Consider the following 26731-nt stretch of genomic DNA (forward strand, 5'->3'; position numbering starts at 1 on the left):
AGTTAAATTTGCCTCTGAGAAGGCCCTATGACTTATTTTCTCTCTCTTAACATGTTCAGTTTCCTGTCCCAGTTCTATTGTTATCAATCATCACTCTCCCATTATTCCTGCTTGAAAACTCCCAAGTTTATTCATTCCTTTACTTATCCATGCATTCATTCATCCATCCATTTATTCATGCAAGGTTTGAGTTCCTACCATGTGCAGTTGTCATTGATGTACCCTCTCGGTAATGATGAAGACAATATCTACAATTTGTTGAACACGCATTCTGTGCTCAGCACTGTACTGAATGCTCTACTTCAGTCTTATTTAATCCTCACAACATCCCTGTGAGGTAGGTATTATTTCCCCCTTTTTTTAGTTGAGGTAACCAGGGCTCTGAAAATATCTTACCCAGAGTCATACACATGAGGAAATAAGAGAACCAAAGCTGTACCCAGGTCTGTCCATCTCCACAGCCCATACAGGCCTGCTGCTTCTTTCCCCATGTCTGATCTATCATAGGGCCTTCTCGGGGCTTTTTTGTACTGTCTCTGAATCGGTCCATTTCCTCTTCCCTCTCTTTTTCTCTCATGAGCCTGGCTCAGACCTCCTCACCCCTTGCTCATTACTGCCATAGCCTCCTTGCTCTTTTCCCTGTCTTTATCAAGTTGCTCTTGCCTCCACTCCATTCTGCTCTCTGCCACCTGTCTGATCTTCCTAAAATAGTTTTCATTATGCCAGTCTCCTGCTCAGGAAGAGACTGGCTTCCTGTTGTTATCGGATCCAATTCATCTATCTCTACGTGATGTTAAATTCCCTGACTATCCATATTTACTTTCTAATACATCTCAATATCAGTGTTAATTCATTCAATAAATATTTGACTTCATGAGCTAAGAGTGACGGGATCATAAAGAGGAAAAATTGAGGAGTCTGCTGTAAAAGGCTTATAGTTTGATAGGAGAACTCATCAAAATTCACTGATTCAGCCAAGCTAGTCATCTTTAACTTTCCCCAGTCAAGCAAAATTATTTCTGTGTCTACTCATACTGTACTCACAGATTACAATGTTTGCAGGCTTTTCCTCTCCACATATCTAAACAAAAACCTCATGATTCAAGGGATAATCAAGTATCCCTTTTCTTTTTAGCTTACCTTTTTCCTCTCTGTAATTCCTTATAATATTTATCATCTAGACATTTTATTTTAATACCTATACAGCTTCTGCATTTTTTTACAGAGCACTTTTATGTGCTTTATCTTATTTGAGCAGTAATGTAGATATGGCAGGTGATAGTCCCATTTTATAGAAGAAACAGCATCTAAGAAGTTAGGTGACTATATACACTTGTGTGGCTAGTGAGCTGTGATGTTCTTGGATGTGCGCTCTTTTGAATCTTTGAAGGTAGTGTGGTCCAGAGGAAGAGCACAGCTTTGGAAGCCTAGAAATATGTGTGGTATCAATGAGGAGAGTAAAAAGTGCAGAGGGTTCTGGTTCAGGCTTTGGTTCCAGTTATGGCTCCACTCCTTGTCTTCTGTGTGACTTCAGGGAAGTTGCTCAGTTCTCTAAGCCCTGTTTTCTTGTCAGCATTGTTCCTGGCTTGCCTCTTATGGGGTTATTTTGATGTCCAAATATTATGATAACTAAGTTATTAGCTACCTTTGTTGAGTGCTTACTAAATACCAGGCAATGTCCTAAGTGTTTTACATGGATTATCTCAGCTAATCCTCACAACAGCTCTCAGAGATGTTCTTTGTTCCCAATTGATAGATGAGGAAGTTGAGGCACAGAGATGTTAAGTAACGGGACCAAGTTTACGTAGCTACCAAGTGGTGAAGCCAGGGATTGAATGTAAGCAGCCTGAGTCTAGAACCGGTATTCTTAACCATGGTACTATACAATTGTTTTTTAAGGTGTTCTGTAGACTGTAAAGTGTTCTGAACATGCAGAAGTCCAGGCTGCAAGGAGCTGCATGGCCCTGCCCACCTGTGTAATGGTGAATAGGGAAAGGAGGGGGCAACATGGAGATTTTGCAGGGGAGGAGAGAAATGGTTTCCTAGGGGGTCTGGCCAGGATTGGAGATGTGGAGAGATGTTTGGGGGCCATATATCTGGCTGTTGGCTATCATTCTCCTATTAGGCTATCTGGCCTGCCTTAGAAAGAGGGTGGAATGGAGGAAGACCCTGTTCAGCCAGTGAAGCCCAGTGCCGACAAGACAGGTATCCCTCGGCCCAGGGAATCTACATTCACACTGTAGCTGGTAGAGCCATAGATCAGACCCCAGGGCAACCTTGTTAGCTACTTAGGGGCGGGGACTGTTGGTTTCTAGCCCATTAGATGGATAAATGAATGAAGTGGTTACATAGCCCTCTTGAGACCTCTCACTAGAATGTATAATCTTATTAAACGTTTTAAATTATAAAAGTAATATGGTTATTAAAGAAATTTTGTGAAAAATAGAAAACAAACCATCTCATTGTTTCTCTTAAGGAGATGCCTAGGAGGCAAGGCCAAGAGTACAGGGGACAGGTGGCTGAGGTGGACTGGGCACTGCCCCCACTTGTAGGGGGCAAGTGGGACTCTCTGTTTCTGACCACCATCCTTACTATCTGTTTGAACCTGATACTCTTAGGGTTCAGAGCCTGGCCCTTTATAACGACTAGAAGGGAGGAAGAATGACCGTGGCAACCTTTGCCAGTGTTGAGGGAGCTGGGGTACTTGACTTGCTTTGCTTTGCTTTGCTTTGCTTTGCTTTGCTTTGCTTTGTGTGTGTGTGTGTGTGTGTGTGTGTGTGTGTGTGTGTGTGAGAAGTTGCCTCCATTGCTGCCCTTCCTTTGCTGTGTATTGGGCAGGGGGCCTGGCTGCTCCGGCCCAGGGTGAGATTGAAATTCAGACCCTAATCACGTGGGTTTGGACGTGACTCCAGAGTTTAGAAAGGGGAGGGAGGAGGAAGAGCACCAGAAAGGGGGGCGAGAGACCCTAATTTTGGCTGTGTGAATGTGTCACTTGATGCTTGTGGGTCTGCTGAGGCCTCACATCCTGGGGGTGGGAAGGGTGGCAGTGACGGTGAGGGGGTGCAGATTAGGAGGATCAGCAGGGCTGTGCTCCCAGCCGTAGGACAGTGTACTTAGAGGTGAGTGTTGAGGGTCTTTGGCGTGGGCCTAGTCCCTTATACTCTGTCCCTCTTGACTGGCCCATGTGAAGCAAGGGGGCACTAGGACCCAGAGGCTAGCTCGATTCCTGACAAGTCTAGAGCAGCACTAGCGCAGAGTGAGACTCATCAGCTGGCAAGCAGGATTCGGTGTCTCTGGGTTCAGGAATCCTCCAGCAGCAGAGGGGACTTGCTCCTCAGCCCCCATCTCTGTCCCTACCCCTACCCCAGTAGGCCACCCAGGGAGGTCCATGGACTAGGGAGGGCCAGGCTGGCTGGCTTCTGTGTTTGTCCATGAGGGCCTGGAGCCCTGACCCTCCTGCCTAGGTTTCTGCCTTTTCTTTCTGTCTTTGGCCAGCTGGGGGAGGGGGTAGAGGCCGGGTGAGCAACATGGCCCAGAGCAAGAGGCACGTGTACAGTCGGGTAAGTGGTCCTGATCTGGGATGGCCACGGGAGGGCTTCTGGAGAAGGCCTTGGGTGGCTGTGGACATTGCTGTGGGGGGTGGGGAGACAGGCGGTAGCTAGGCTGGGGCCACTCGCGGCCCTGACCGTGTGGGACTGCACAGGCTTCCCTTCCCAGAGTTGGGCCCTCTCTGGGTACTGGTGAGGCCTGACCTTTGACTCCAAGTGGACCTCAGGCCAGAGGTTCCTGAGGGGGCCAGACTATCTTGGGGATTACAAATGGGGTTGGTGGGTTGGAATGGTCTTTCAGTGAAGTCTTTCTTTAGAGCTGCTTTGTTGTTTGTCACTCGCTTTCTTGCTCTTCTGACTGAGATTGAATCTGTAGCCACTCTTGTGTCCACCTGATTCTGAGAGGCTTATTAGGGTTAGGAGGTTGGAGAGCGTCTCTGAGTTTGGGGCCAGCCCTGATGTTACTGTCAGTTCCTTTTATTGTCAGGTCCGTGAGAGCCACTCGGCTGTCCCAGGTACGATTTGGCCTCTCGGAGCCCCAGGGAACGGTATCCTCACCTTCTTGGATGAGCTCTTTGGGGAAGAGAGTTAGGGAGTCACTGGCTCTGGCAGAGCTCTCTTATGAAGCCAAGAGGGGGCATCAGAAGGGGGCCCTGTGGAGTCTTCAAGGCCATGCTGTCACTTCTTCATGCTTCCTTCTCTGTTTGTTGCAAGGCCCCTGGTTCATAGAGCTGCTATTGCTAAAAATGGCTTAGGTGTGATTTTCTTCTAAGCCGTGGGCCTATTTGGAACCTCATTTCATGTTGTCCTGTCATCATGGGTATGTCAGAAGATGAGAGCTTCCCAAGGACAATGTTTAGTCTATTCCCTTGCCTTGTCTATTATCACCATGGATAGGGTGATAAGCCATCCATTTGAACCACTGGGCAGAGTCTGGGGGACAGATGCAGGACAGATCTGAGGTACCCGATTTACCTGGCCTTTCTTTTTCTTTTTATAGTGACATCGCATGAGTGAAGGATCTCCAGAACTTGTGGGTAGAGAGTTGATAGAACAGGACTCAGGCCAGGAAGAAGGGAGTAAATTGTTGGACGGGCTTGGTGAGGCATCTAGGAGTGTGCTGGTGGGGGCGGGGAAGTCAGGTCAGGAAGGAGTGGTAGTGACTTAAGGGCTGGAAGGAGGCACAGTTGTGTGCCCTCAGGGAGGACAGGCAGCAGTAGGGAGGGAACAGGGTTAGTGGGGTCGCTCACTGACTCACCTGCCTTCCCAGCTCAGGCTTTTGAGTCAGGCCCTGGGTTGTGGGGAGCCTGGTCTAAACTGAGTTATTTGTTTGAGCTTCATTCCCCTCCTAGGGGGCAGTGCTCCTTGAGAAAGCAGCCATGTGGGGTGACATTCACAGATCTAGCAATGAATTCTGATTTATTAAATTTAAATATAATCTCTTACAAATTCTGGCAGATTCCAGAGGCGTTTTGAGAAGTTTTAGAACACAGCACTGACATATTTTCAAAAGGGAATTTGGTGGTGGTGGTGGGGACACTTTACCTTGAGAATGGGGTTCAGGGAAGTGACTTTTGATCCCTTTTCAGGCCAGGATCCTGATTGGGGCCTTTCTTATATATTAGGATGACACCGTTGACCTGAGGCTTTTAACTGTGTATGTTTGCATGTGTCTTTCAGACTCCCAGCGGCAGCAGAATGAGTGCGGAGGCAAGTGCCCGGCCTCTGCGAGTGGGCTCCCGCGTGGAGGTGATTGGAAAAGGCTACCGTGGCACTGTGGCCTATGTTGGAGCCACACTATTTGCCACTGGCAAATGGGTAGGTGTGATCCTGGATGAAGCAAAAGGCAAGAATGATGGAACTGTCCAAGGCAGGAAGTACTTCACTTGTGACGAAGGGCATGGCATCTTTGTGCGCCAATCCCAGGTACTCACCTCCTGTGTGTGTGTGTGTGTGTGTGTGTGTGTGTACGTGTACATGCTCTGTTGCATGTGCGGCTGGTGTGTTGGTGCTCCCTTTTCCTGGGCATGAGCATAAGTCTCTGGTTGGTAGAGTGGGAGGTAATGGGGGAGGGAAGATTAAGAGCTATCCTTAAGGAAGCTGCCCTGTACCCCAGGTTTGCTTAAGGCCTGGGGAAGGGCCCATATTACATCCAGCCTTGATCTAGCTATATAGAGTCTATTCTGTGTCCTCAGATCCAGGTATTTGAAGATGGAGCAGATACTACTTCCCCAGAGACACCTGATTCTTCTGCCTCAAAGGTCCTCAGAAGAGGTAACAGCCACCCACTTAAGTTGCCTCCTCACATCCAGGAGTCCCCAGGACTTCTCCCCAGAACACGGGGCCACAGTGGATCCTGAGAGTTTCCATCACCACCATATTCCCTTGTTATATCTTGCCTAACCTGCCATGACGTTATCTGCCTCTACCCCTCTACACAAACACACACTTTGTTTCTGTTTGCATTCTACAGAGGGAACTGACTCAAATGCAAAGACCAGCAAACTGGTAAGTGGTTACGGGTGGGGGTGGGAGTAGTAGAGGGAAAGGAGAAAGAGAGGAGGGAGACTCAATACCAGGCAGGTAGAAGCAATAGATGAGTAAATTGAGTTAGCCTCCAGTCTCCATCCTCTCTGAGAAGGAAGCTTTCTGGGTATGAGTTGCTGCTTTAGGTGTAAGGGTGGTATCAGGGAAAAAGCTATTAAGACCCAGAAGTTCTGGATCAATTGGAACAGAGGCTGGGGGTGAAAGGGAGGACAGGTCTGACCCCAGTAGTGTTGTTGCCAACTTCCTACCTTTTGGTATCCAAGGCTGCCAGCATCTGATGGGTGTAGGGTAGGGGTAAGGTAAGAACTGGAGAAAGAAGGTGCTTTCTTTTTCACAAGTGAATGGAGAGGAGGTGGACCCTCTGCCACCTGTTTCAGGCTGTATGCAGAGGGCCTGCTGGAGCCTCTCTCCGCTGCTCTGTGCAGGATGTGTGAGGTGGGGCTCCAGACTCTCCAGCTCCTCTGGGTCAGGGTGTGGACCTCCTGGAAGCTGATCCTTAAGGGAGCCCTCACCTCACTTACCCTGGATTTGACAGTGACCTGGCTCCCCCCATACCTGGCTATGCCTGAGTTGGTCTTAATACCTACACCCAAGATATCTGGCCAGCTAGCACAGTGTGATGTTTAAGCCTATTCTCTAACTCTGCCCTTTCCTACTCCTCATGCAGCGGGGCCTGAAGCCTAAGAAGGTGGTGTGTTTACTATTTGTGCCTGGGTGGGTGAGGGCCATGAGCCCCCTCCCCAGCTGTCCTGCATGTCCTTGGGCTGCATGCATGTGTGTGTGACCTTGGGGCTGGGATGGCCAGAGGAAATGGCAGCCTTGGCTTTCAGAGTTCCTTTGAGGGGTGCAAGGACATCAGGCTCAGGTAGTACTCATTAGGGATGATCCTCACCCCTTCCCACATTCCTGCCCATCGCCTAAGGACGTCTAGTCAGAGACTCCAAGCATTTGACTGTAAACAGTAGCAGCATGGAATAGAGCATTTACTGGGTTACAGTGGATTCTCACTTAGCCTCAGCTTGGGGGCAGTGGGAGGAGAGACTGGGGGTCTGGAGGTGAGGAAAGTACCAAGTGAGGTGGTTAGGTAAGAAGGTGGGAGGTCAGGGAACAGAGCACAGGAAGAACAGTCCTGAGTTGAAAAGCCTGTGTTGTTCTTGTCTCTGGGTGGGTGCTGCCATGAATGCCCACCCTCACTGTGCTCTGTCAGTCTTTCACTGCCTCTTCCTTCCTCTGGTGGTGTGCCTGAGGCCCACCTCCCACAACTCCCACACCCCTGAAACTCCTCTAGTCTTAAGTTGCTGCCATGACCACTTCCTCACACCAGCCCAATGCCTTGGGGCTATGCCCAAGCTGTCTCCGACCTGCATGTGCCTGTCAGACCTGTATGTGCTGTGCTGTATGTATGATTCTGTGATTTCCTTGTCACCAGCCTGTTTCAGGCCCTTCTGACCTTGCATGGAGGGCTACTAGATTGGGGCAGTGGAGGGGAGAGTAAAACATCTTTTTTTTTGACTTCTGGTTGGTGGTGGGTCCTCACTTTGGAGTTTTGCCTTGGAAGAGACAACATGATGGTACTTGCTTTGGGGTCCTGGCTTGGGAGGGAATGGGGATATAAAAAGGAAGATAATTCTCAAAAGGATACTGGACCCATTCCAGACACTGGGCTTCTTCCCTTGATTATTGGCTCCAGGTTGGGGTTCCCATCTCACACCAGACCCCTGAATAGAGAAGAGGATGGACCTGCAGTCTGATATCTATGGAGGAGTTCTGGCCGCAGTCTGACTTGATCCTGAGAAGGGACCTGAGCTGTGCCCAAGTCTTGGGGTTTTGGCGGCTGCCTAGAGAAATGTGGCAAAGCCTAGCCTAGGCTGCCTGTGCTGGGATATAGCACCTTCTTGGCTCGTGATGCAGAATGTCAGTCAAGTAGTCAAGTCCTCCCCTGGGTCTTCCTCTTCAGTGCTTCTGTCACAGCACATCACTTAACCCAGGGAACAGGGAGGTAGCACCAGAACAAAAGAAGGAACTTTGAGGAGGAGGGTGGAAGAGAGAACCCAGATGTCTCTGCAAGGTGCCCAGTCCTTTCTGGAAGCCCTTTAGAGACAGGTTTTAACCTGACTACAACAAGGGTAGAGTTGAGAGAGGAGCCAAACACTGTCATTAGAGCTGCTGCAGCCCAGATGGAATGTTCCCCAGGTTTCTTAGTGTGCCCTGCTGAGCTGATGCAGCAGGAGTGCTGTGGGTACATGTGCCTGATGAGCCACCATAAGGGTATTATTGTCCATGTGTATGAGACAGAAGTAGAGTTGATGGGGTTGTGGACAGAGGGGAGTGTGAGTATGAGAGAGGCCTGATGAAGCAGTGAGGCCCTGTGTCCCTGTGCAGTGATACCCCGGTCCCAGAGAGGTCATCCCAGAAATGAGATGGCCCTTAGCCCAATTTCTTGGAGCAGATTCTTGGGGCTGGGGGAGAGGGAAGGAGAGGGAGGAGCCAGAACCTGTTCTTTGGAGGAGGAAGCAGGGCGGGTTCAGTAGAGGACTTTGTCCAATCATGAGGAGGAGGAGGAGCCATCAGAGCCTGGTGGTTGCTAGGCGACTGAGGAGCAGTGTCTCCACCCCTAGTGGAGCAGAGGAGGGTGGGTGCATGACGTCAGGTGGAGCTGCTGCTGCGGCCACTGAGGCTGCCATCAGCCTCAGCTGGCGAACTAGGCCGGCTACCTCTCCGGTGCCTGCCGGAGCCTGGCTGTCCCCACTGCGCACCGTGGGGGCTTCTGCATCTGAGCTGCAGCCATTTGCCAGCTGGGAAGCTGCTGGTCTGGGAAGCTGAGGCTGCATTGTTGGGATTTGATGCACTAATCTCCTGTCTCCGCCGCCTTTCCCTCTGTTCGGTCTCTTCCCCCCCCTCCCTCCCTCCGTCTGTCCTTCCTCTGTGTTTGTCCATCTTCCTCTGTCCTTCCTTCTCTCCTATCCTGGCTTTCTTTGGTTTTCTGCAATGATGAGACAGGCACCGACTGCCCGAAAGGTACTCTTGCTTGCTCTGGTCCTGCTGCTGGGTTGCCAGCGTGATGGTGGCAGCAGGCTGCTGGGGTGGGGGTGGGGGCTGATTGACTTCCTCTGTCTACCTGGTTGGGGGAAGAGGATGGTGATGAAGGTGGGGGGCAGGGAGAGGTGTGTGTCACTGCCATGCCCCACACCCTGGGCATTTGCTCCCTGGCCTGCCTGCTTTTGGCTTTGAATCTGTGTTCTGGGCCTTGTACCCAGTGGCCTCTCAGGCTTGGGCTTCAGGCAGCTTTTGCTGCAAACAGGCTCCGGATGCATTTCCTATGAGAGAATCTTGGGAAGCAGGTCCAGATGTCTTTGTGCCTCTAGCAGGCCTACCTCACCCAACCTTTGCTAGAATGACTCTTGGTTGAATACCAGCATCCCCGCCCCACTGGGGTTTGTGTCAGGGGTCTTTCCCTAGAATAGTTTTTGATACACAGCTATGGAGGCTTAGCCCAGGGTAGTAGAGGTGGGCGTTGGTCTCCTTGGGAGACCTAGAAGCAGGGCCCAGGCCAAATCTTGCCTTTGCCAGAAGTATGAGACACTGGGTATCAGGAACATTATTTGGGAGTTGGAGTTAATCATCTGTATCACTTTGCAGTAACCTGAGGGGTTTCTGGATTTGGTTTAGGGCAGTAGTTTCCCTATGTTGCTGCCCACCCTCCCCCTCTTTTCTTGCAGCTGGGTGGGGTTACTTTGCTGAGCTCTGGGCTTCAGGCTCATGCAGTATTCATGGTCCTGACACCTGAGCCCTCTGCCCTGGGGAAGGGAATTGCTGCTGGAACTGGTCCTGGGGAAGGGGGTGGGGGTGGGGTATACAGTAGGGCTGTTCTGCCTTGGGGACCTGATCTCCCTCTGCTGGGTTCATATCGCTCACTTCGGGCTCATATCATCATTCTTGTCACATGGTATTTCTAGGGAGTCCTCTGTGGAGTCTAGCACTTGAAGGAAGGGGCTGACCTGGGAAAGTCCTTGGGAGTGGTGGGTGGGCGGGGCTCTGGGATAGAGTGGGAGACGTTGTTGCAGAAGGACTGGTCTTCTCTACCAGCTGCTGTGTTTGGTCTCCTGTGGTTCAGCCTAGGAGACAGGGACTTCCAGGATTTCCAGGGTGTCTGAAGGGGTGAGGTCTGCAAGGGCAGGACAAAAGTGGGAGAAGGAACTAACGGGAAATAGGAGTTCTGAGTTCCTGGAATGGGAACGAGGTGATTCACTGGATGAAGGGGATGGGCTGGGGATGGGGGAGGAGTGGTGGGACCGCTAAGCGTAGCCTCATTTCTGTTGCTTCTGCTCTCATTGCTGTCCCTTTTGCTGTCTTTCTGCCATTATCCTTTCTTTCCTGACTACTACTCCTCTGGCTCCTGTTGCCTGTCCAGACTACAACCCGGCGGCCCAAGGTGAGGAAAAACAGGCCTCTGTACAAGCTACTGCTGAGTGGACACACACTCATTTTAGGCGTGTGCATGTGTGTGGGCATGTGTATGAGCAAGTATAAGTTGGTCACAGTGTACCCTGGGTTCTCTTAAGGGGAGTGAGGGGACTGAGGCTAATGACAGGCCCCTCCGGGGAAAGTGACTTCTGGCTCTAAGGAGGGTGTCTGAGCCGGTAGCTTGAGCGCAGAAGAGAAACGAGAGGTTGTAGTTAATCAAGGTAGGCTTTCTTGAGGAAGGGCATTTAGATCAGGTGTGTGTGTGTGTGTGTGTGTGTGTGTGTGTGTGTGTGTGTGTGTGTGTGTGTGTGTGTGTGTGTGTGTGTGTGTGTGTGTGTGTGTGTGTGTGTGTGTGTGTGTGTGTGTGTGTGTGTGGCATTTAGATCAGGTGTGTGTGTGTGTGTGTGTGTGTGTGTGTGTGTGTGTGTTGGGGGGAGGGCGGGGATTGGAAGAAAGGTGAAAAAACTTGGCAGTGTAAATGTCAGGAGATAAGGAGGTGGGTGTATCTGTGAAAGGCTTTGGGCATGTGGCCTCTGAGTGTCAGCCCATCGGGAGAGCTTCAGGGCTCAGCCCTGCAGGGAGGAGCACTGGGCAGGCCTGTCTGCTCTAATCAGATGATTAGAGCCCCTCTGTCTTGGAGGGAGGGAGGTGACAGATGGGTTGGCTGTACTGACCTTGTTTCAGAGGGGAGCCAAGGATTACAACTTTCACCCTGGCTCTTTCACCTGCAGGGTCCCCTGAAGTAGATCAAGGGGAGGAGAATCAGCTTGATTTAAAGAGCTGGGGGGCCGAGTACCCCCACTTTTAGCCCAGCCTTCTCTGGGAACATGAAAATTAGAGATCAATCTGTTCTTTTTCTCTGGGAATGACACTGAGGCACTTTTTCATTCTGGGGGAGGAGGGCACAGGCCCAGAGCAACAATGGGATTGGGAGTATTAAGAAATTGCTAGAATGATCACAAGTGGGTCACAGAAGGAATGGTCTGGGGAGTATGGGATTCTGCTCTAAGGGGTTACTGCCAGAGCTTGGAGGAATGTGGGGTCAGTGCCAAGGGAGGAGCATTGTAATCTTATGTCTTTTTCCATCCCTTCCTCTCCTGCCATCCTCTCACCCCCACCCTGCCCCGGTCCTTTGTCGCTATCTCTGACTGTGTCATTTTCATTCTGCTCGTCACTGTTTCTCTGTTCTCTTTGTGCTTTGATACTCTCTGCCTTTTTCCTTTTCTGTCACTTCCCTCACCATATTCTCATATTCTGTCTTACTCTCTTTCACCACTCCTGTCCCCTACACTTCTGGTCTGCCCCTACCCTGTCTGAATAGCCCACCCGCCCAGCCAGCACTGGGGTAGCTGGGGCCAGTAGTTCCCTGGGCCCCTCTGGCTCAGCATCAGCAGGTGAGCTGAGCAGCAGTGAGCCCAGCACCCCAGCTCAGACTCCGCTGGCGGCACCCATCATCCCCACGCCAGCCCTCACCTCTCCTGGAGCAGCCCCACCGCTTCCTTCCCCGTCTAAGGTAAGGTCTGGGGTTGGAGTGAAGAAGATCCAAGACACGAAAGGGCCTATGACCCCTGGCAGGGTCTTCGAAGTTTCCCAGGGTTGGGGGAGACCCGGAACTTGGATTAGAAGAGTGGGGGACACAGCATATAGGTACCCCATCACTGACTAAGCTCTTATACTCTCTGCCCTTCCACACTTTCCCCTTATGTATCAGGCTCTTCTCAGATGTTTGTATGCCACTTGCTTTGGCCCTGGGCCTGGAATGATGTCTGCACACATTCCTGTCCTTTCCACTCCAGCTCAGTCTTGATGGGGAAAACGGGGGAGGCTGTGCATAGACTGAAGGGTCTCTCCTTTGCAGGAGGAGGAGGGGCTGAGGGCCCAAGTGCGGGACCTGGAGGAGAAACTGGAGACCCTGCGACTGAAACGTGCAGAAGACAAGGCAAAGCTAAAAGAGCTGGAGAAACACAAGATACAGCTGGAGCAGGTGCAGGAATGGAAAAGCAAAATGCAGGAGCAGCAGGCAGACCTGCAGCGGCGCCTCAAGGAGGCTCGGAAGGTGGGACTTGGGATGAAGAGGGTGTTTGGGGAGGCACGGGGCCCAAGGAAGTGTACTGGAAGCTGAAACTGGAGCCTGGAGTGTCCTGTGAGAAAGGGTGCATGAGGCAGCTCTGTGCTTGTAACCCAGCCAACCTCCACTCCTCTTCAGGAAGCCAAGGAGGCCCTAGAGGCAAAGGAACGCTACATGGAGGAGATGGCTGACACTGCTGATGCCATCGAGATGGCCACTCTGGATAAGGAGATGGCCGAAGAGCGGGCTGAGTCCCTACAGCAAGAGGTGGAGGCGCTGAAGGAGCGTGTGGACGAGCTCACCACTGACTTGGAGATCCTCAAGGCTGAGATTGAAGAGAAGGGTAAGGGGCCAGGAGCTGCTGGGGGCCAAATGGTGGGGTTGGAACTTTGTCTGAAAGTATTAATGGTTTTCCCCAGGCTCAGATGGCGCTGCGTCCAGTTATCAGCTCAAGCAGCTTGAGGAGCAGAACGCCCGCCTAAAGGATGCCCTAGTGAGGTAGGGTCCTCTCGTTGTGCGGCTCACTCTCCTGTCTCCAAATGTGTTAGAGCGCCCACCACCCGGTGACTCCGACACGCGCTCTCCTCTCTCTTCACTTTCCCACAGAATGCGGGATCTTTCTTCCTCCGAGAAGCAGGAGCACGTGAAACTCCAGAAGCTCATGGAAAAGAAGAACCAAGAGCTGGAAGTTGTGAGGCAACAGCGGGAGCGTCTGCAGGAGGAGCTGAGCCAGGCAGAGAGCACCATTGATGAGCTCAAGGAGCAGGTCTGGGGAGCCCAGCGCCTTGCCCAGAGCACCCCCACTGACTCGCTTCTGTTATAGGCACCTTCTGTTTCTAGGTGCCTTTCAGCCCTTCTCCTTGTTCCCTCTCTGTAACACAGGTGGATGCTGCCCTGGGTGCTGAGGAGATGGTGGAGATGCTGACAGACCGGAACCTGAATCTGGAAGAGAAAGTGCGGGAATTGAGAGAAACCGTGGGGGACTTGGTAAGAGAAGAGCAGACTCTGACTCATGACCCTGATGGAGGGTAGTTGGAAGTGACTTGCTGAGAGAAGGGCTGACATGTGACCCCTGACCTTTGAGTAGGAGGCGTGGTGAGTGAACCCACCCTGGCTTGCTACCCTGACTCTGACTTTCCTTTGCCTCAACTCCCCTGTGGCCTCCCAGGAAGCAATGAATGAAATGAACGATGAGCTGCAGGAGAACGCACGTGAGACAGAACTGGAGCTGCGGGAGCAGCTGGATATGGCGGGTGCACGGGTGCGAGAGGCCCAGAAGCGTGTGGAGGCGGCCCAGGAGACAGTTGCAGACTATCAGCAAACCATCAAGAAGTATCGCCAGCTGACCGCCCACCTGCAGGTGCCTGCCTACCTGCTATTCTCTGCCCACCATCTCCTCAGGGCTCCCTGAGGACCCAGCTGTGCCTCATTGTCTGTCCCTGTTCCCAGGATGTGAACCGGGAACTGACAAACCAGCAGGAAGCATCTGTGGAGAGGCAGCAGCAGCCACCCCCAGAGACTTTTGACTTCAAAATCAAGTTTGCTGAGACTAAGGCCCATGCCAAGGTCAGGAAAGTGGGTGGGTCGCAGAGGGCTGAGTGTTGGGGACCCCAGCCTGGGTGTGGCGGTGGGCTGATCTGGTGTGGGGTTCTGGGCTTCACTTCCTGGATGGGGGCGTGCTTTGTGTGGTGGTTTGGAAGACTCCTGGCCTGGGCCTAGAAGCGGGGAACGTGGTGGAGCACGGCATGGTGGTTATGAGGCTCTCTGCAGCCTGTGAGAGCCCACCTCCCTGTCCACCTCACAGGCAATTGAGATGGAGTTGAGGCAGATGGAGGTGGCACAGGCCAACCGGCACATGTCCCTGCTGACAGCCTTCATGCCTGACAGCTTCCTTCGGCCAGGTGGGGACCATGACTGCGTCCTGGTGCTGCTGCTCATGCCTCGTCTCATTTGCAAGGTATGGTCTATCAATCACGTGCCCAACAGGACTCTGTTGAACTTGCTGTGAACCAGGCATTGAGGATGCCAAGTAAAGAAAGAAGTCATTCTCCCTGCTCACAGAGTTTATGATGTAGTGGAGGAGCACAGTCAACAAAGTCACAGATGGATGTATATTACAGATGGCATGTTGTGAAGGGGAGATGGCATGTTGTGAAGTGGAGGTAGCGTTTTTGAGAGAGCACGGTCGGAGAGCCGATTTAGATAGAGGGTTGTCACTGAAGGAATGACATTTGAGGCCAGACTTAGAAGATGACTAGGAGTTAGTGGGGAGGTCGTTGTCAGGATAGCATTCTAGGTAGAAAGGTAGCAGGAGCGGCAGCTTTAAGGCGGGAAAGAGCTTGGTCCCACTGGTCCTGCCACCCTTTCATCCCCACATCCCAAATCTTCATAACCACCAGTAATCGCATCATTACCCTTTCCCCATGTGATAGTCCCTGCCCATCTAAGAGCTGTTTCTGCTTTCTCCCCCATGTATCCATGCCCCCTACATAGTTGCTCAGCTCTCTCTATTCCTGAGTCTGTGTTCTCCATCCCCTGCTCTGAGCCCCAGGTCTCTGGTGCTTCTTCCCACAGGCAGAGCTAATCCGGAAGCAGGCCCAGGAGAAATTTGAACTAAGTGAGAACTGTTCAGAGCGTCCAGGACTTCGAGGAGCTGTGGGGGAGCAGCTCAGCTTTGCTGCTGGGCTGGTGTATTCGCTGAGTTTGCTGCAGGCCACACTCCACCGTTATGAGCAGTAAGTAACCCCTGACCTCTACTCCAGGGCCACGGGTCCGAGATTGGCTGGAACTGAGATTGCCTGGTAGACGCTGGCCTCACAGGGCCCTTCTCTGGTCTCTAGTGCCCTCTCTCAGTGCAGTGTGGACATGTATAAGAAGGTGGGCAGCCTCTACCCTGAGATGAGTGCCCACGAACGCTCCTTGGATTTTCTCATTGAGCTGCTGCACAAGGACCAGCTGGACGAGACTGTCAACGTAGAGCCTCTCACCAAAGCCATCAAGTACTACCAGGTCTGGGGCGAGAATTCAGCCTTGGCACAGGAGGGAGGGAGGGTTTCTTCTGCTGGAGGCTGTTGCCAGTGTAGCCAAGGTTGTATGTCCCAGGCTGATGGCTTGAGGCTCGTAGATGGACTCACCTTAGGATGCAGCTCCTTGAGGGTTTTGGATGCTCTCATACCTCTGGAGTCCTGTGATGACAGGGTCAAATTGCAGTTCGGGAAGAATTCTCCATTCTTCCAAGGCCTAAAGACTGTCTGTTTCTTTGCCATCCCTCCTCAGCATCTGTACAGCATCCACCTCTCTGAACAACCAGAGGACAGTACCATACAGCTGGCTGACCACATTAAGGTGAGGTGTCTGGGCCAGTGGTTGAGCCCCTTATAGAGATCAGAAATGGGAGACATCAGTTCACACCCTCAAGGGGTGTCGCATAAGACTGGAACAGGGTCACTAAGGCCAGATCAGGGAAGCCAGAGGACCCACTTATGGATGGGGGCCAGCCGAGGGCGGAGACTTCTTAGAGATGGTGATGGGGCAGAAGGGCTCCTGTTGGGGGCTGACAACGACCTGCTTCTGTCCTCACAGTTCACCCAGAGTGCCCTGGACTGCATGAGTGTGGAGGTGGGACGGCTGCGGGCCTTCTTGCAGGTGAGAGCACAACTAGATCTGTTTGAGCTCCTCTTCCTTTTAGTCCCCACCTCCTCGCCCCAGCCCTAATGCTGACTTGGCTCTCCATCTGTTTCCTATTCCCTGAGTAGGGTGGGCAGGAGGCTTCAGATATTGCACTCCTGCTCCGGGACCTGGAAACTTCGTGCAGTGATATCCGCCAGTTCTGCAAGAAGATCCGGAGGCGAATGCCAGGGACAGATGCTCCTGGGATCCCAGCTGCACTGGCCTTTGGACCACAGGTTTGGGCTGTGAAGGGGGATGGGAAGGAAGCCAAGTAGAACCAGGAGGGGCCCAGCGTGTCAAGATCTGGATATGGTCAGGGGACAAGAATGGTTTTGAGGTAGCTGGGAGCTGTGGTGCGGGGCCCAGAGTGGGCTTCTGACTCTGGCCTGTTGCACAGGTATCCGACACACTCCTAGACTGCAGGAAACACCTGACGTGGGTGGTGGCTGTGCTGCAGGAGGTGGCTGCTGCTGCCGCCCAGCTCATTGCCCCGCTGGCAGAGAATGAAGGCCTGCCTGTGGCTGCCCTGGAGGAGCTGGCTTTCAAAGCAGGCGAGCAGGTGGGCTGGGAAGGCTGGGCAGAAGGTGGTAATGGGGCAGTCAGGTGGCCAGTGTGGGGTTTTCACTACTGCCCTTGACACCTGCAGATCTACGGAGCCCCCTCCGGCAGCCCCTATGAGTGTCTGCGCCAGTCATGCAGCATCTTGATCAGTACCATGAACAAGTTGGCCACCGCCATGCAGGAGGGAGAGTACGATGCAGAGCGGCCCCCTAGCAAGGTGGGTGGGGTCGCTCCTTGGAGGGGCTCCAGGGGCCTGGAGGAGCAGGACTTGGAGAGCTGCTGGTAATTGTGGGAGGGAGGGCTGGGCGGCAGCAGGAAGCAATCTGGGGAGCACCATCCTGCTTAGGAGGCAAGGAGAAGATTTTCCCTTTGACTGGATCTCTGAAAGGAGTGCCTTGATTACCTCCTCTCCCTATCCCTGCCCTCTGTCTCCTGTCCCTACCCTTAGCCTCCCCCAGTTGAGCTGCGGGCTGCAGCCCTTCGTGCAGAGATCACAGATGCTGAAGGCCTGGGCTTGAAGCTTGAAGATCGAGAGACAGTTATTAAGGAGTTGAAGAAGTCACTCAAGATCAAGGTGAGGATAGGGAAGGCTCTGGATCTGGGGGGCCAGGAAATAGCATGGGGCACAGGGAAGCAGTGAGTGTTGGTGATCATAACTCAGGGGGGCTGGGGGTTGAGTGGGGAGAAGTGGCACCTGTGATCAGTGGGAGTTCTCGTGGGCCCTCAGGAAGCTTTCTATCTCGTGGTCTATTCCAGGTCTCTGGGGGGCCATGGGAGGGTGTAAGGGAACTAGACGCTCTCTGCCCTCGTCCAGGGGGAAGAGCTCAGTGAGGCCAATGTGCGGCTGAGCCTCCTGGAGAAGAAGCTGGACAGTGCAGCCAAGGATGCAGATGAGCGCATCGAGAAAGTCCAGACTCGGCTGGAGGAGACCCAGGCGCTGCTGCGGAAGAAGGAGAAGTCAGGCACCTTCCCAGGCCCCTGCTCACTCCACCCCTCCCTCCTTCCAGCAGCTCCCTGCCGCCTAGCCCAGGGCCTCTTGTAGTGAGACTCCCCAGGGGGACAGACGCCATCTTCCTTCCCAGCTGACATCCCCATCATCTCATCCCAGTCTGAGCCTCTTCTGCCTCTGGCTCCTCACCAGTAGGGCTACTCCAAGGACTCAGTTAGGACTGAGAAGGGGGGGTGGGGCCATGGGGAAGGGACACTGTCCAAGCCCAGATTCTTTCACAGAGAGTTCGAGGAGACGATGGATGCACTTCAGGCTGACATCGACCAGCTGGAGGCAGAGAAAGCAGAGTTAAAGCAGCGATTGAACAGCCAGTCCAAGCGCACAATCGAGGGGCTCCGGGGTCCCCCTCCCTCGGGTATTGCTACCCTGGTGTCTGGCATTGCTGGTGGTGAGTGCAGTGGAACAGGCAGCACTAGCCCAGAGGAGATTGGATGGCCCCCCTCCTGCCCTTGGCTTCAGTTTGACTTCTGCCCCCCTCTTTTACCCCTGGATATTCAACCAGGAATATGCTTGCCCAGTTTCACTCTGTGGCAACTTTTTTTTTTTTTTTAATGAATTTATTTTTGGCTGCACTGGGTCTTCCTTGCTGCACGTGGGCTTCTCATTGCGGTGGCTTCTCTTGTGGAGCATGGGCTCTAGGCGTGCGGGCTTCAGTAGTTGTGGCTCGTGGGCTCTAGAGCACAGGCTCAGTAGTTGTGGCGCGTGGGCTTAGTTGTTCCGTGGCATGTGGGATCCTCCTGGACCAGGGCTCAAACCCGTGTCCCCTGCATTGGCAGGTGGATTCTTAACCACTGCGCCACCAGGGAAGCCCTCTGGCAACTTTCACCAAGTTTTTACTTCTCCTTGAAGATATGTGCAGAGTTCTGACCAAGGTGGGGCAGTGAGGCCTTACCAAGTTGTTGGTGAAGCTCAGAATTACAGTGACAGTCGGACTCCAGTAGATGTCCCTTCTGGGTCTACCGTCTGGCTTTCCTGTCCCAACCCTGTATTCCAGAGGGTCACCAGCCTGCAGCAGGCTGGGCTGAGTGCTGTGGTATCCACAGCAGTGCATGGTCCTTGCTCTTGATCCCTCCTCTGCTTGGGCACTGCATTTTCTCTTCCCCACTGAGTTCACGTGGCTTCACCCTATAGAGTAGTTGTCTCTTCCATTGCTGAATTCTCCCAGCTTCACTTGGGGCTTGTGTTCTGACCTTTGCCTGGTCTCTTAGTGTGGTCAGGGCTCCTTACCTGGAGTTTTTCTGGCTTCCAGGCCTAGTCTCCTTAGTTTCCTGACCAAGGAGGCGGCCACCGCCATGTTAGTTCTCATCTACCGTGTAGTTCGGTTTTTGTTCTCTCTTCAGTTTCTTACTTACCCTTCTCACCTCCAGAAGGCAAACTCCTTGTAATGGAATTAAACCCTCAGGATCTCTAGATCTCCCCTGCTGTGCTTGCCTTGTCAGCTGGCCTCACCTAGGGTCTTGTCCTCATCAAAGCCCCCGTCACTGGTGCCGCTTGACCCTGAAAGTGACCAAGCGTCTTCTTGACTTTAGACTCTTGTGGTGCAGACGGCTCCATGTTCCTTGGGAGGGGAGTCTCCAGAATTACCGCATTGAGTTGCTCTAGCATAGGCTCTTTAAACAAATATCGGTTCTTAGTCTATGAAACTTCACACCCAAAAAAGGGTGACTTTTGTCTCAGAGCACTGGGGAACCTGAGGAACATGGGAATGTGTCTACATCCTCCACTTCAGTTTTGCTGCTAGGGAGCACTGAGGGTGCAGACATATCAGGGTGTCAGGAGCGTTCCGGCTGCCCTTCTGGGAGCTGGAGTCTGAGGCAGGGAGGCAAGAATGGCCTCAAGTGCTTCTCCTCCTGCGCACACTCCCGCTGCCACTCTTCCTCACGTGTTGCACCCTGTATCGTGGCCTGGCTCCCCTTTTCTGTCTTTCACACATATTTGCTCTTTCCCCAAAAGTAGAGGCAGGGTCTTGTTAGAGAAGGTATGGTGATTAGGAAAAAAGTCGTCTTGCGTGCCCAGGATTCCTCTGGTATGTCCCCCTCACTCCCAAATCATCTAATTCCTCTCTCCTCTTTTCCTGCTCCCCAATGGGCTATCCTGAGCACAGAAGAACAGCAGCGAGGTAGAGACCCATCCTGGTGGGGGGTTAACAGGGCTGGTGGGAATTGGGGCTGGGGGAGCAGGGTGAGACTACCCCCTTGGGAGCAATCAAGACTGGAGGTAGGAGGGGATAAGGAAAGGGGATGAGTAGGGATGGTGCCCATCTTCAGCCTTCTGCACCTGGGGCTCATGACATTTGTTATGGTACCCATAGGAGGTGCCTCTGGGCAGGCTCCGGGATCTGTGCCAGGCCCAGGGCTGGTGAAGGACTCACCACTGCTGCTTCAGCAGATCTCTGCCATGAGGCTGCACATCTCCCAGCTCCAGCATGAGAACAGCATCCTCAAGGTGAGGAGGTCACAGGGAGGATGGGTAGAGGTGGAGTGTAACTGCCTCGTTGATGATAGATGGCAGGGCCTTCTATCACTTATTACCGCTACCCTTCTTCCCCCTTCCCCCACAGGGAGCCCAGATGAAGGCATCCTTAGCAGCCCTGCCCCCTTTGCACGTGGCAAAGCTCTCTCTCCTACCCCGTGAGGGCCCTGGCAGTGATCTAGCTGCTGGAGTGCTGTATCGTAAGACTAACCAGCTGCTGGAGACATTGAATCAGTTGAGCGCACACACCCATGTCGTGGACATCACCCGCACCAGCCCTGGTATGGACCAGCCAAATCCTGAGATGGAAAACACACCCCTTCCCCTTGCCCCAGGCAGTTCCCACGCCAGAGAGGCTCTTCCTAGCACTGCCCTTTGGTCTCAGTGTTTAATTTGCTTGATTCACCTACCCTCTTACATGTCTACTCCATGAGCGGGTCCAGTATCTGCACTGATGACCCTTAATCCAGTACAGCTGCCTGCCTGGGCCTTGGTAGGCCTCACTAGCCTTCTATCCCCACAGCTGCCAAGAGCCCATCGGCCCAGCTCCTGGAGCAAGTGGCTCAGCTCAAGTCCCTAAGCGACACCATCGAGAAGCTCAAGGTTAGTTTAGACCCTGCCCTTTCTCACCCGACAGTGCCCACTTCAGAACATTCCGTGGTGGAGCCCCTAGCATGTTCATTTCCACAAGAACTCCCAGGGTTCCTGGGGGCCCATCCCTGTGCTAGATGACACACTGGGGAGGAGATGGAAGGGGAGGCAGGATTCCTGCCTTGGGAACCTGCCCTCACTCCCAAACAGATTCTCATCAACAGAAAACAGATTCTTATCAACAAAGTGGGTTGAGCTAGGATCATCTTTAGAGTGTGTGGTTTCAGGCACAACTTCTGTCAGAGCTGATATCACTGCAGAGTAGAATGGTTGGAAATGGCTTCCCAGAAGCTATAGAATCTGAGTTGAGCCTTAAAAGGGTAAGTATCTGTAAAGTAAGGATGTTGGGTAGGGATGGGATTGGAGTTGAGAGCAAAAGTATTATGATAAAGAGGATTGGTCCCTGCTTCTTTGGTATTAATGTTCCTTCCTGTGAAACCAGGGAGGTACTGGGCTAGCCTGTGGGGGTCCCCTAAATGAATCCTTTTCCCCTCTGCCAGGATGAGGTCCTTAAGGAGACTGTATCTCAGCGCCCTGGAGCCACGGTCCCCACTGACTTTGCTACCTTCCCTTCATCAGCCTTCCTCAGGGTAAGAGGGAGCGGGGGAGGGGGATGGGCAGTATGGAGGGCTCAGGTGGGTCCTTCCCCTCTCCTCCAGAATTTGAAGAGGCTTCTAGGGTCTCAGGTCCAACAACTGAACATCCTGAGAAATCTGGCCAAGTCTTACTTGCAAGTATCTTAAGAGTGCTTGCATTGCTTCCTGAAATTCCAATATTTTAGCAGTTAAACATCTTCTATGACTTTTGACATCAGAAGGGGCTCAAAACTCCCTTGTCAGGCTGTGCACCTCAATTCTGATTTGGAAAATGTGCTTATTATAGTCTAGCAGCCTCAAGCCTCAGTCACCCAGGGTCTCAGTGCTCAGGGACCCTGTCAGTGGCACACAGCTCAAGTGAGCCCCTGACCTGGAGGCCTCTTCCCCTTCCCAACTCCCAGGCCAAGGAAGAGCAGCAGGACGACACTGTATACATGGGCAAAGTGACCTTCTCGTGTGCTGCTGGCCTTGGACAGCGACACCGGCTGGTGCTCACCCAGGAGCAGCTGCACCAGCTTCATGGTCGCCTCATCTCCTAAATGCTCCTTCCCTCGCTGTCCTCTTCTACGCTCAGCCCTCCTGGTGCCGCTCTGCCTGATGCATAGCCACTGGGTAGCCCCCAGGTAGAACCGCCTGTGTGAAGCTGTTCCTGCCCCTTTCAGCTTCACTCCCACCTGTCAGTGCCCTGCCCCTGCCCCTTGACCTGGTTCCCCTAGTTCCGTTCCCCGACCTCTGCTGGAACTTGCTGTTCAATTGCTCCCTCCTTCCTGAGGAGACTCAGGGGCCGTGGTGGGTACGTAGGCTGAGACCCCACCACCAAAGGTCAAGTGAGGTCTCCCTGATTGAGGACTTCACCCCTTGATTAAAGTCACTTCTGCTTCAGTGTTCTCTGTGTGGTGTTGGGAGTGGGACTTGGGCCGTTTGGCTCAGAGCAGGACGTGGAGGAGAAGGGATGCTGAGGAGGCTTTGGCTGGGTCACATATGAAGGTCTCCCTCTAGTGACCAGTAGAATGCCGTGTTCCTCAAATTTGTGTGCAGTAAGTTTCTCGGAGCAAGGGGAAAAGGGCTAGACCACGGGCTTAGCTCCTGAGTTCGTTTATGGAGTTAGGAGGCCAGGAGTATGTCGTCTCTGCCAGCAGGCCTGCCTCTGCTTTCTGGATCTTCCACTGCTCTTCAAGCCAGTGTTTGGAGCTGGGCTAATGGTATGATCATCGCCCCAGACAACTTTCTGATGCACTGGCACAGTCTCCCCATAAGATCTGGGGTCTCTCAGAGGGAACATTTACTAAGCAAGGGAGGACCAAAGCAACAGACCGGTAAGAAAGGATAGAAGTTGCAAAAGCTGCTCCCAAGTCCCACTACAAATTAGTATCACCTGGGGAGCTCCTTTGAAAAACAATTTGCACATTTCTGGGCCTTGGCCCAGACCTACTGAAATCACTTCTAGATTTGGGGCCCGTTAGGCCAATGAACAGTGCCCCGGCATTTTAGAACGTAACCCCAGTTTAGTTCAGTTGGCTGACTCCTTGATTCTCTCTCTCTCTCTCTCTCTCTGTCTCTCTCTCTGTCTCTCTCTTTTTTTTTTGTCTGCGTCGTTTACCCGCGTCCCCCTGCAGTGGAAGTGTGGCGTCCTAACCACTGGACTGCCAGGGAATTCCCTTGATACTCTCTTTTATTCCCACCTTGGGGAAATCCTACGCAGGCTGCCAGAGGTCTCTGATCCAATTGGAGGGAGAGACCCCTAGTGCTTAGGAGCAGCTCCAGCTAGGTCAGGTCCTCTGCTTGTGGGAAAGGAGCAAACAGGACAAGGAGGTTCCAGGTTGGGAGCCCAGGGCACACGTTAGTGCTGGGCGGATTCCCAATTGATGTACCCTTTGGGAAGGCCAATGGATTATGGTGTTTTGATACCTGCTCTGCACCTTAGCCTTTTTCAACTGGGGTTCCAAGAGAAAATGATTTGTGTGACTTTCCTCAGTACTCTCAAGGATTACACATAGCTGATACCATTCTAGATGCATATACCTAAGGGATACCTTAGGGTATTAGGGCTTAATTCTTCCAGAATTGGTTGAGGAGGGTGGCTGTGTCTTGATATCAGAGAGTCTTTACCTCACCTCTCCAAATTGGCCTCCTCTAGTGCTGAGGAAATTGCAGACCACACTATTCTTTCCCTGGGATTGGATTGTGTTCCTGTCCTTTCTACCTAAGCTGCTGACCTCCCTTCCCATTGGTGTTTAAGATACCAAGGGCCAAGACTGGGCAACTCCCAGGGGTACGAGAAGAGGATAGGGCTTTCTTGTTCTGTCCGTTTGCCTTGGTAGTGGTTTCTCACCATTACTGCTTTCTGAATACCATACTTATTTATTCAATTGCCTGCTGGTATCTATCTCAAAGTCAGCATGTCTAAAATGGAAAGCATCTTTTCCATGTCCTGTATGTAACAAGCCACAAACCAGGGTACCTGATGGCTTCTCCACTCTCCTTAGCTAATTTAGTTACCCAGTCTTGTTCAGTTTTTCCTTCATTACTGTCTCTCACATCTGTTCACTTTTTTCCACTCCCTCCACTGCTAACTTTGTGTATAATTTCTTGCTCTGGGTATTTCAGCAGTCTTTGAAATGGTCATCCTACCTCTGTTGCCTCTCTCACCCAATTCTCATGGATGCCCGAGAGACCTTTCCAAAATGCACACTGGGCTGTGTCATTCTCTGTTTAAATTCTGAAATGGTTCTTTCAAGTAGAATTTAGAAGTTAAACAAAATCCTGAAATGGTTCCTCCAAGTGTCTAGAATTTAAAATTTAAATTCACTAGGATGGTGCATGAGGCCATCCATGATTTGGATCCTGCCCACCTGTCCAGCCTCTCTTGTGCCTTATGGTCTAGGCTTAGTGAACCCCTGCAGTTTCTTTGCCACCATGTGATTGCTCAGGCCTCTTCCCACTGCCAAGAATGCCAGTTACCTCCTTCCTTCCTTTCTATCTCTCTGCCCCCACCCCACCCCATCTTAGCTGACAGCCTGTTCATTTATTAAGACAGTTCCGGCACTGCTACCTTAGGAAATCTCCAATCCCTGTAACCTCTTAGGTGCTCCTCTTCTGGAGCAGCAAAGAATATGAATCTTTTTTTTCAGGTGTGCTTGGATTTAGTTGCTTTGTGACCTTGGCGAGGTTTCTAATTTCTGGTCTGCTTTCTCAACAGCAAAATAGGAATAACGATACCTTCCAGGGCTGTGGTAAAGGCTAAATGAGAGAACGCATGCAAGCCTAGCCCAAAGCAGCCTTTCTTCTCTTCTTCAGTACATGCCCCTATGGCATTGCTTTATACCAGTACGTGTCTCTTTCCATTGTAATTGTGAGTTCACCCATCTGTCTCCTTCTTTAGCCAGACTGAGAGTTCCTTTAAGGTGTCTTTCATCTCTGACTCCCCCAAAACACAGGAGAAGGGCACACGGTTGGGGAGCAGCACTATGAGTTTCATTTTAGAAATGAGTTTGAGGTGCCTGTGAGAATGTCCAAGTGGAGATGTCCACTGGCAGTTGGATCCAACTGGGTATAGAGCTCAGCAGAGAAGTCTGGATTGGAGGTAAACTTTGGGGAATGGGTTGGGAGTGTGTCAGTGGTGGTTGAAGACATGATTGGGATGAGGTGTATTGTCTTAATTCAGGTTACTTAGAAAACTGAACCTGAGGCAAAGCTGCAGTGCTAGTGCTTTATTGGTAGATACAATCCCCAAGCAGTGAGGGTGAGGAAAGCTAGGCAGGAAAAGAGCAGAAAACACAAGGTTTGTTTTAATGAGTGGGCCACTGCTTCACAAATAACTGGCCACTTGTCCAAGTGTGATGTCTCTGGATAGACTATTCAGAAATGCTACCTTTGGGGTGATGGAGGGATGGAGAGAGCAAACTCACCTCCTCTCTCTTCTGTCTGCTGTCCTTCGTTGCTCCAAGTTTGCCCTGTTTGGTGTTCGCTCCCCTTCACTTGTTGAGATTGTGTTAGTTGACCACCCGAAAAGCCAGATCCCACGCCCTGCAGCATGGCATATCATACAAGTCCTGAAGTGTGAGGTGAACAGACGGGCACTGGCCTATAGGACTTGGTCAAGACAGAGTAAGCAGCTAGAGGCCTGGGAATCAGGTGAGGCTGCAGATCACCTGAGGAGAGAGTATAGGGCAGGAGGAGGGCGGAGCCCTGGGCAGTTCTGAGAGTTAAAGAACCCACAGCAGAGCCCCAGGGATCATCACTGGAGCAGAGGCCCCCAGAGGAAGTGTCACAGGGCCAAGGAAGAGGGAGATTTGGGGGAGGTAGTTGATAGTTTCTTGTATTGCTCAGTGGTCAAATGGGCCTGAGTTCAGAGAGAAAGTGGCATCTGATTCTGAGATGCCCGGTGAGCTGGTCAGAGCTCCCTCTATTGGTGGAATAGAGGGAAAAGAAACTGGGTTGTGGTGACGAGAAAGGGGAGAGAGGAGCACGTGTGCACTACTGTTTCCCGTTATTCAGTGGTGGAAGTTGGGTGGCCAGGGGATGGCAGATAGCTGACGCAAGCATCATTGCCTGTAGATGATAATGGGAGCTGCTTATGGAGCCCAGGAGATTTCTGGAAACGGATAGGATGTGGTGGTGGGGAGGGAGGCCTAGTGAGGCACTATGTGTACCAAGGATGGTGCGTAGCATGGGAACAGTCTCCTTTGATCCATCTACACCCAGAACTGCCAGTTGTGATACAAGAACACAGTCTCAATTTTGTCTCCTATGAGCCCCTCTCTTTTTGGGGTTCTTTGGCGGATTTCCAGGGTCAACATCACCTTCCCCAACCTGGAGACAACTTTGTGAAGTAAGTATAAGGCTTATATCCCAGCTCTTACACTTATAAGCTGTATGAACTTAAGGGAAGTTGCTTAACTTCTCAACCTCAGTTTCTGTATCTATAACATGAGGCTAATAGCACCTTCCTCAAGTGGTATTTTTTCCTCGTAATCTTCAGGGAAAGGTTAAATGAGGAAGCGTGTTTGACACAGGTACTCAATAAGAAATGATACTGGGGGAGGATGATATTGAACAAATGAAAAGGAAATAAAATGCAAGCAGCCATGTCCCCAAGACACACACTTGTGACACAAATCATCATATTTTGGGCTCCTAAAGGACA

At 52.1% G+C, this 26731-nt stretch overlaps 1 protein-coding gene across 9 annotated transcripts in view; it reads left to right on the plus strand.

The window, feature by feature from the left end:
- The window catches only part of DCTN1 (dynactin subunit 1), a 30274-nt gene extending 7807 nt beyond the window's left edge, over nt 1-22467 (plus strand). Inside the window, exons 1-32 of one of the 9 annotated variants that reach the window (XM_060309930.1) lie at nt 3246-3560; nt 5229-5474; nt 5744-5822; nt 6022-6056; nt 6763-6783; nt 9096-9113; nt 10507-10527; nt 11881-12072; nt 12418-12615; nt 12766-12970; nt 13047-13125; nt 13234-13393; nt 13510-13614; nt 13796-13987; nt 14077-14193; nt 14432-14584; nt 15202-15362; nt 15468-15636; nt 15904-15972; nt 16210-16272; nt 16383-16532; nt 16694-16855; nt 16943-17074; nt 17306-17431; nt 17672-17814; nt 18088-18221; nt 19971-19985; nt 20178-20311; nt 20427-20619; nt 20862-20941; nt 21490-21579; nt 21987-22467. In XM_060309930.1, the coding sequence (XP_060165913.1) occupies nt 3528-3560; nt 5229-5474; nt 5744-5822; nt 6022-6056; nt 6763-6783; nt 9096-9113; nt 10507-10527; nt 11881-12072; nt 12418-12615; nt 12766-12970; nt 13047-13125; nt 13234-13393; nt 13510-13614; nt 13796-13987; nt 14077-14193; nt 14432-14584; nt 15202-15362; nt 15468-15636; nt 15904-15972; nt 16210-16272; nt 16383-16532; nt 16694-16855; nt 16943-17074; nt 17306-17431; nt 17672-17814; nt 18088-18221; nt 19971-19985; nt 20178-20311; nt 20427-20619; nt 20862-20941; nt 21490-21579; nt 21987-22124 (3813 nt within the window). In that variant the 5' untranslated portion in view covers nt 3246-3527 and the 3' untranslated portion in view covers nt 22125-22467. Of the gene's footprint in view, nt 1-3245; nt 3561-5228; nt 5475-5743; nt 5823-6021; nt 6057-6762; nt 6784-9095; nt 9114-10506; nt 10528-11880; nt 12073-12417; nt 12616-12765; nt 12971-13046; nt 13126-13233; nt 13394-13509; nt 13615-13795; nt 13988-14076; nt 14194-14431; nt 14585-15201; nt 15363-15467; nt 15637-15903; nt 15973-16209; nt 16273-16382; nt 16533-16693; nt 16856-16942; nt 17075-17305; nt 17432-17671; nt 17815-18087; nt 18255-19970; nt 19986-20177; nt 20312-20426; nt 20620-20861; nt 20942-21489; nt 21580-21986 lie in introns of those variants that run through there. The other 8 variants (XM_060309927.1, XM_060309933.2, XM_060309928.2 and 5 more) reach the window with 8 other exon arrangements.
- Nucleotides 22468-26731: the final 4264 nt, after the last annotated feature.

Source organism: Globicephala melas, chromosome 12 (assembly GCF_963455315.2).
Source record: "Globicephala melas chromosome 12, mGloMel1.2, whole genome shotgun sequence".
Taxonomy (NCBI): domain Eukaryota; kingdom Metazoa; phylum Chordata; class Mammalia; order Artiodactyla; family Delphinidae; genus Globicephala; species Globicephala melas.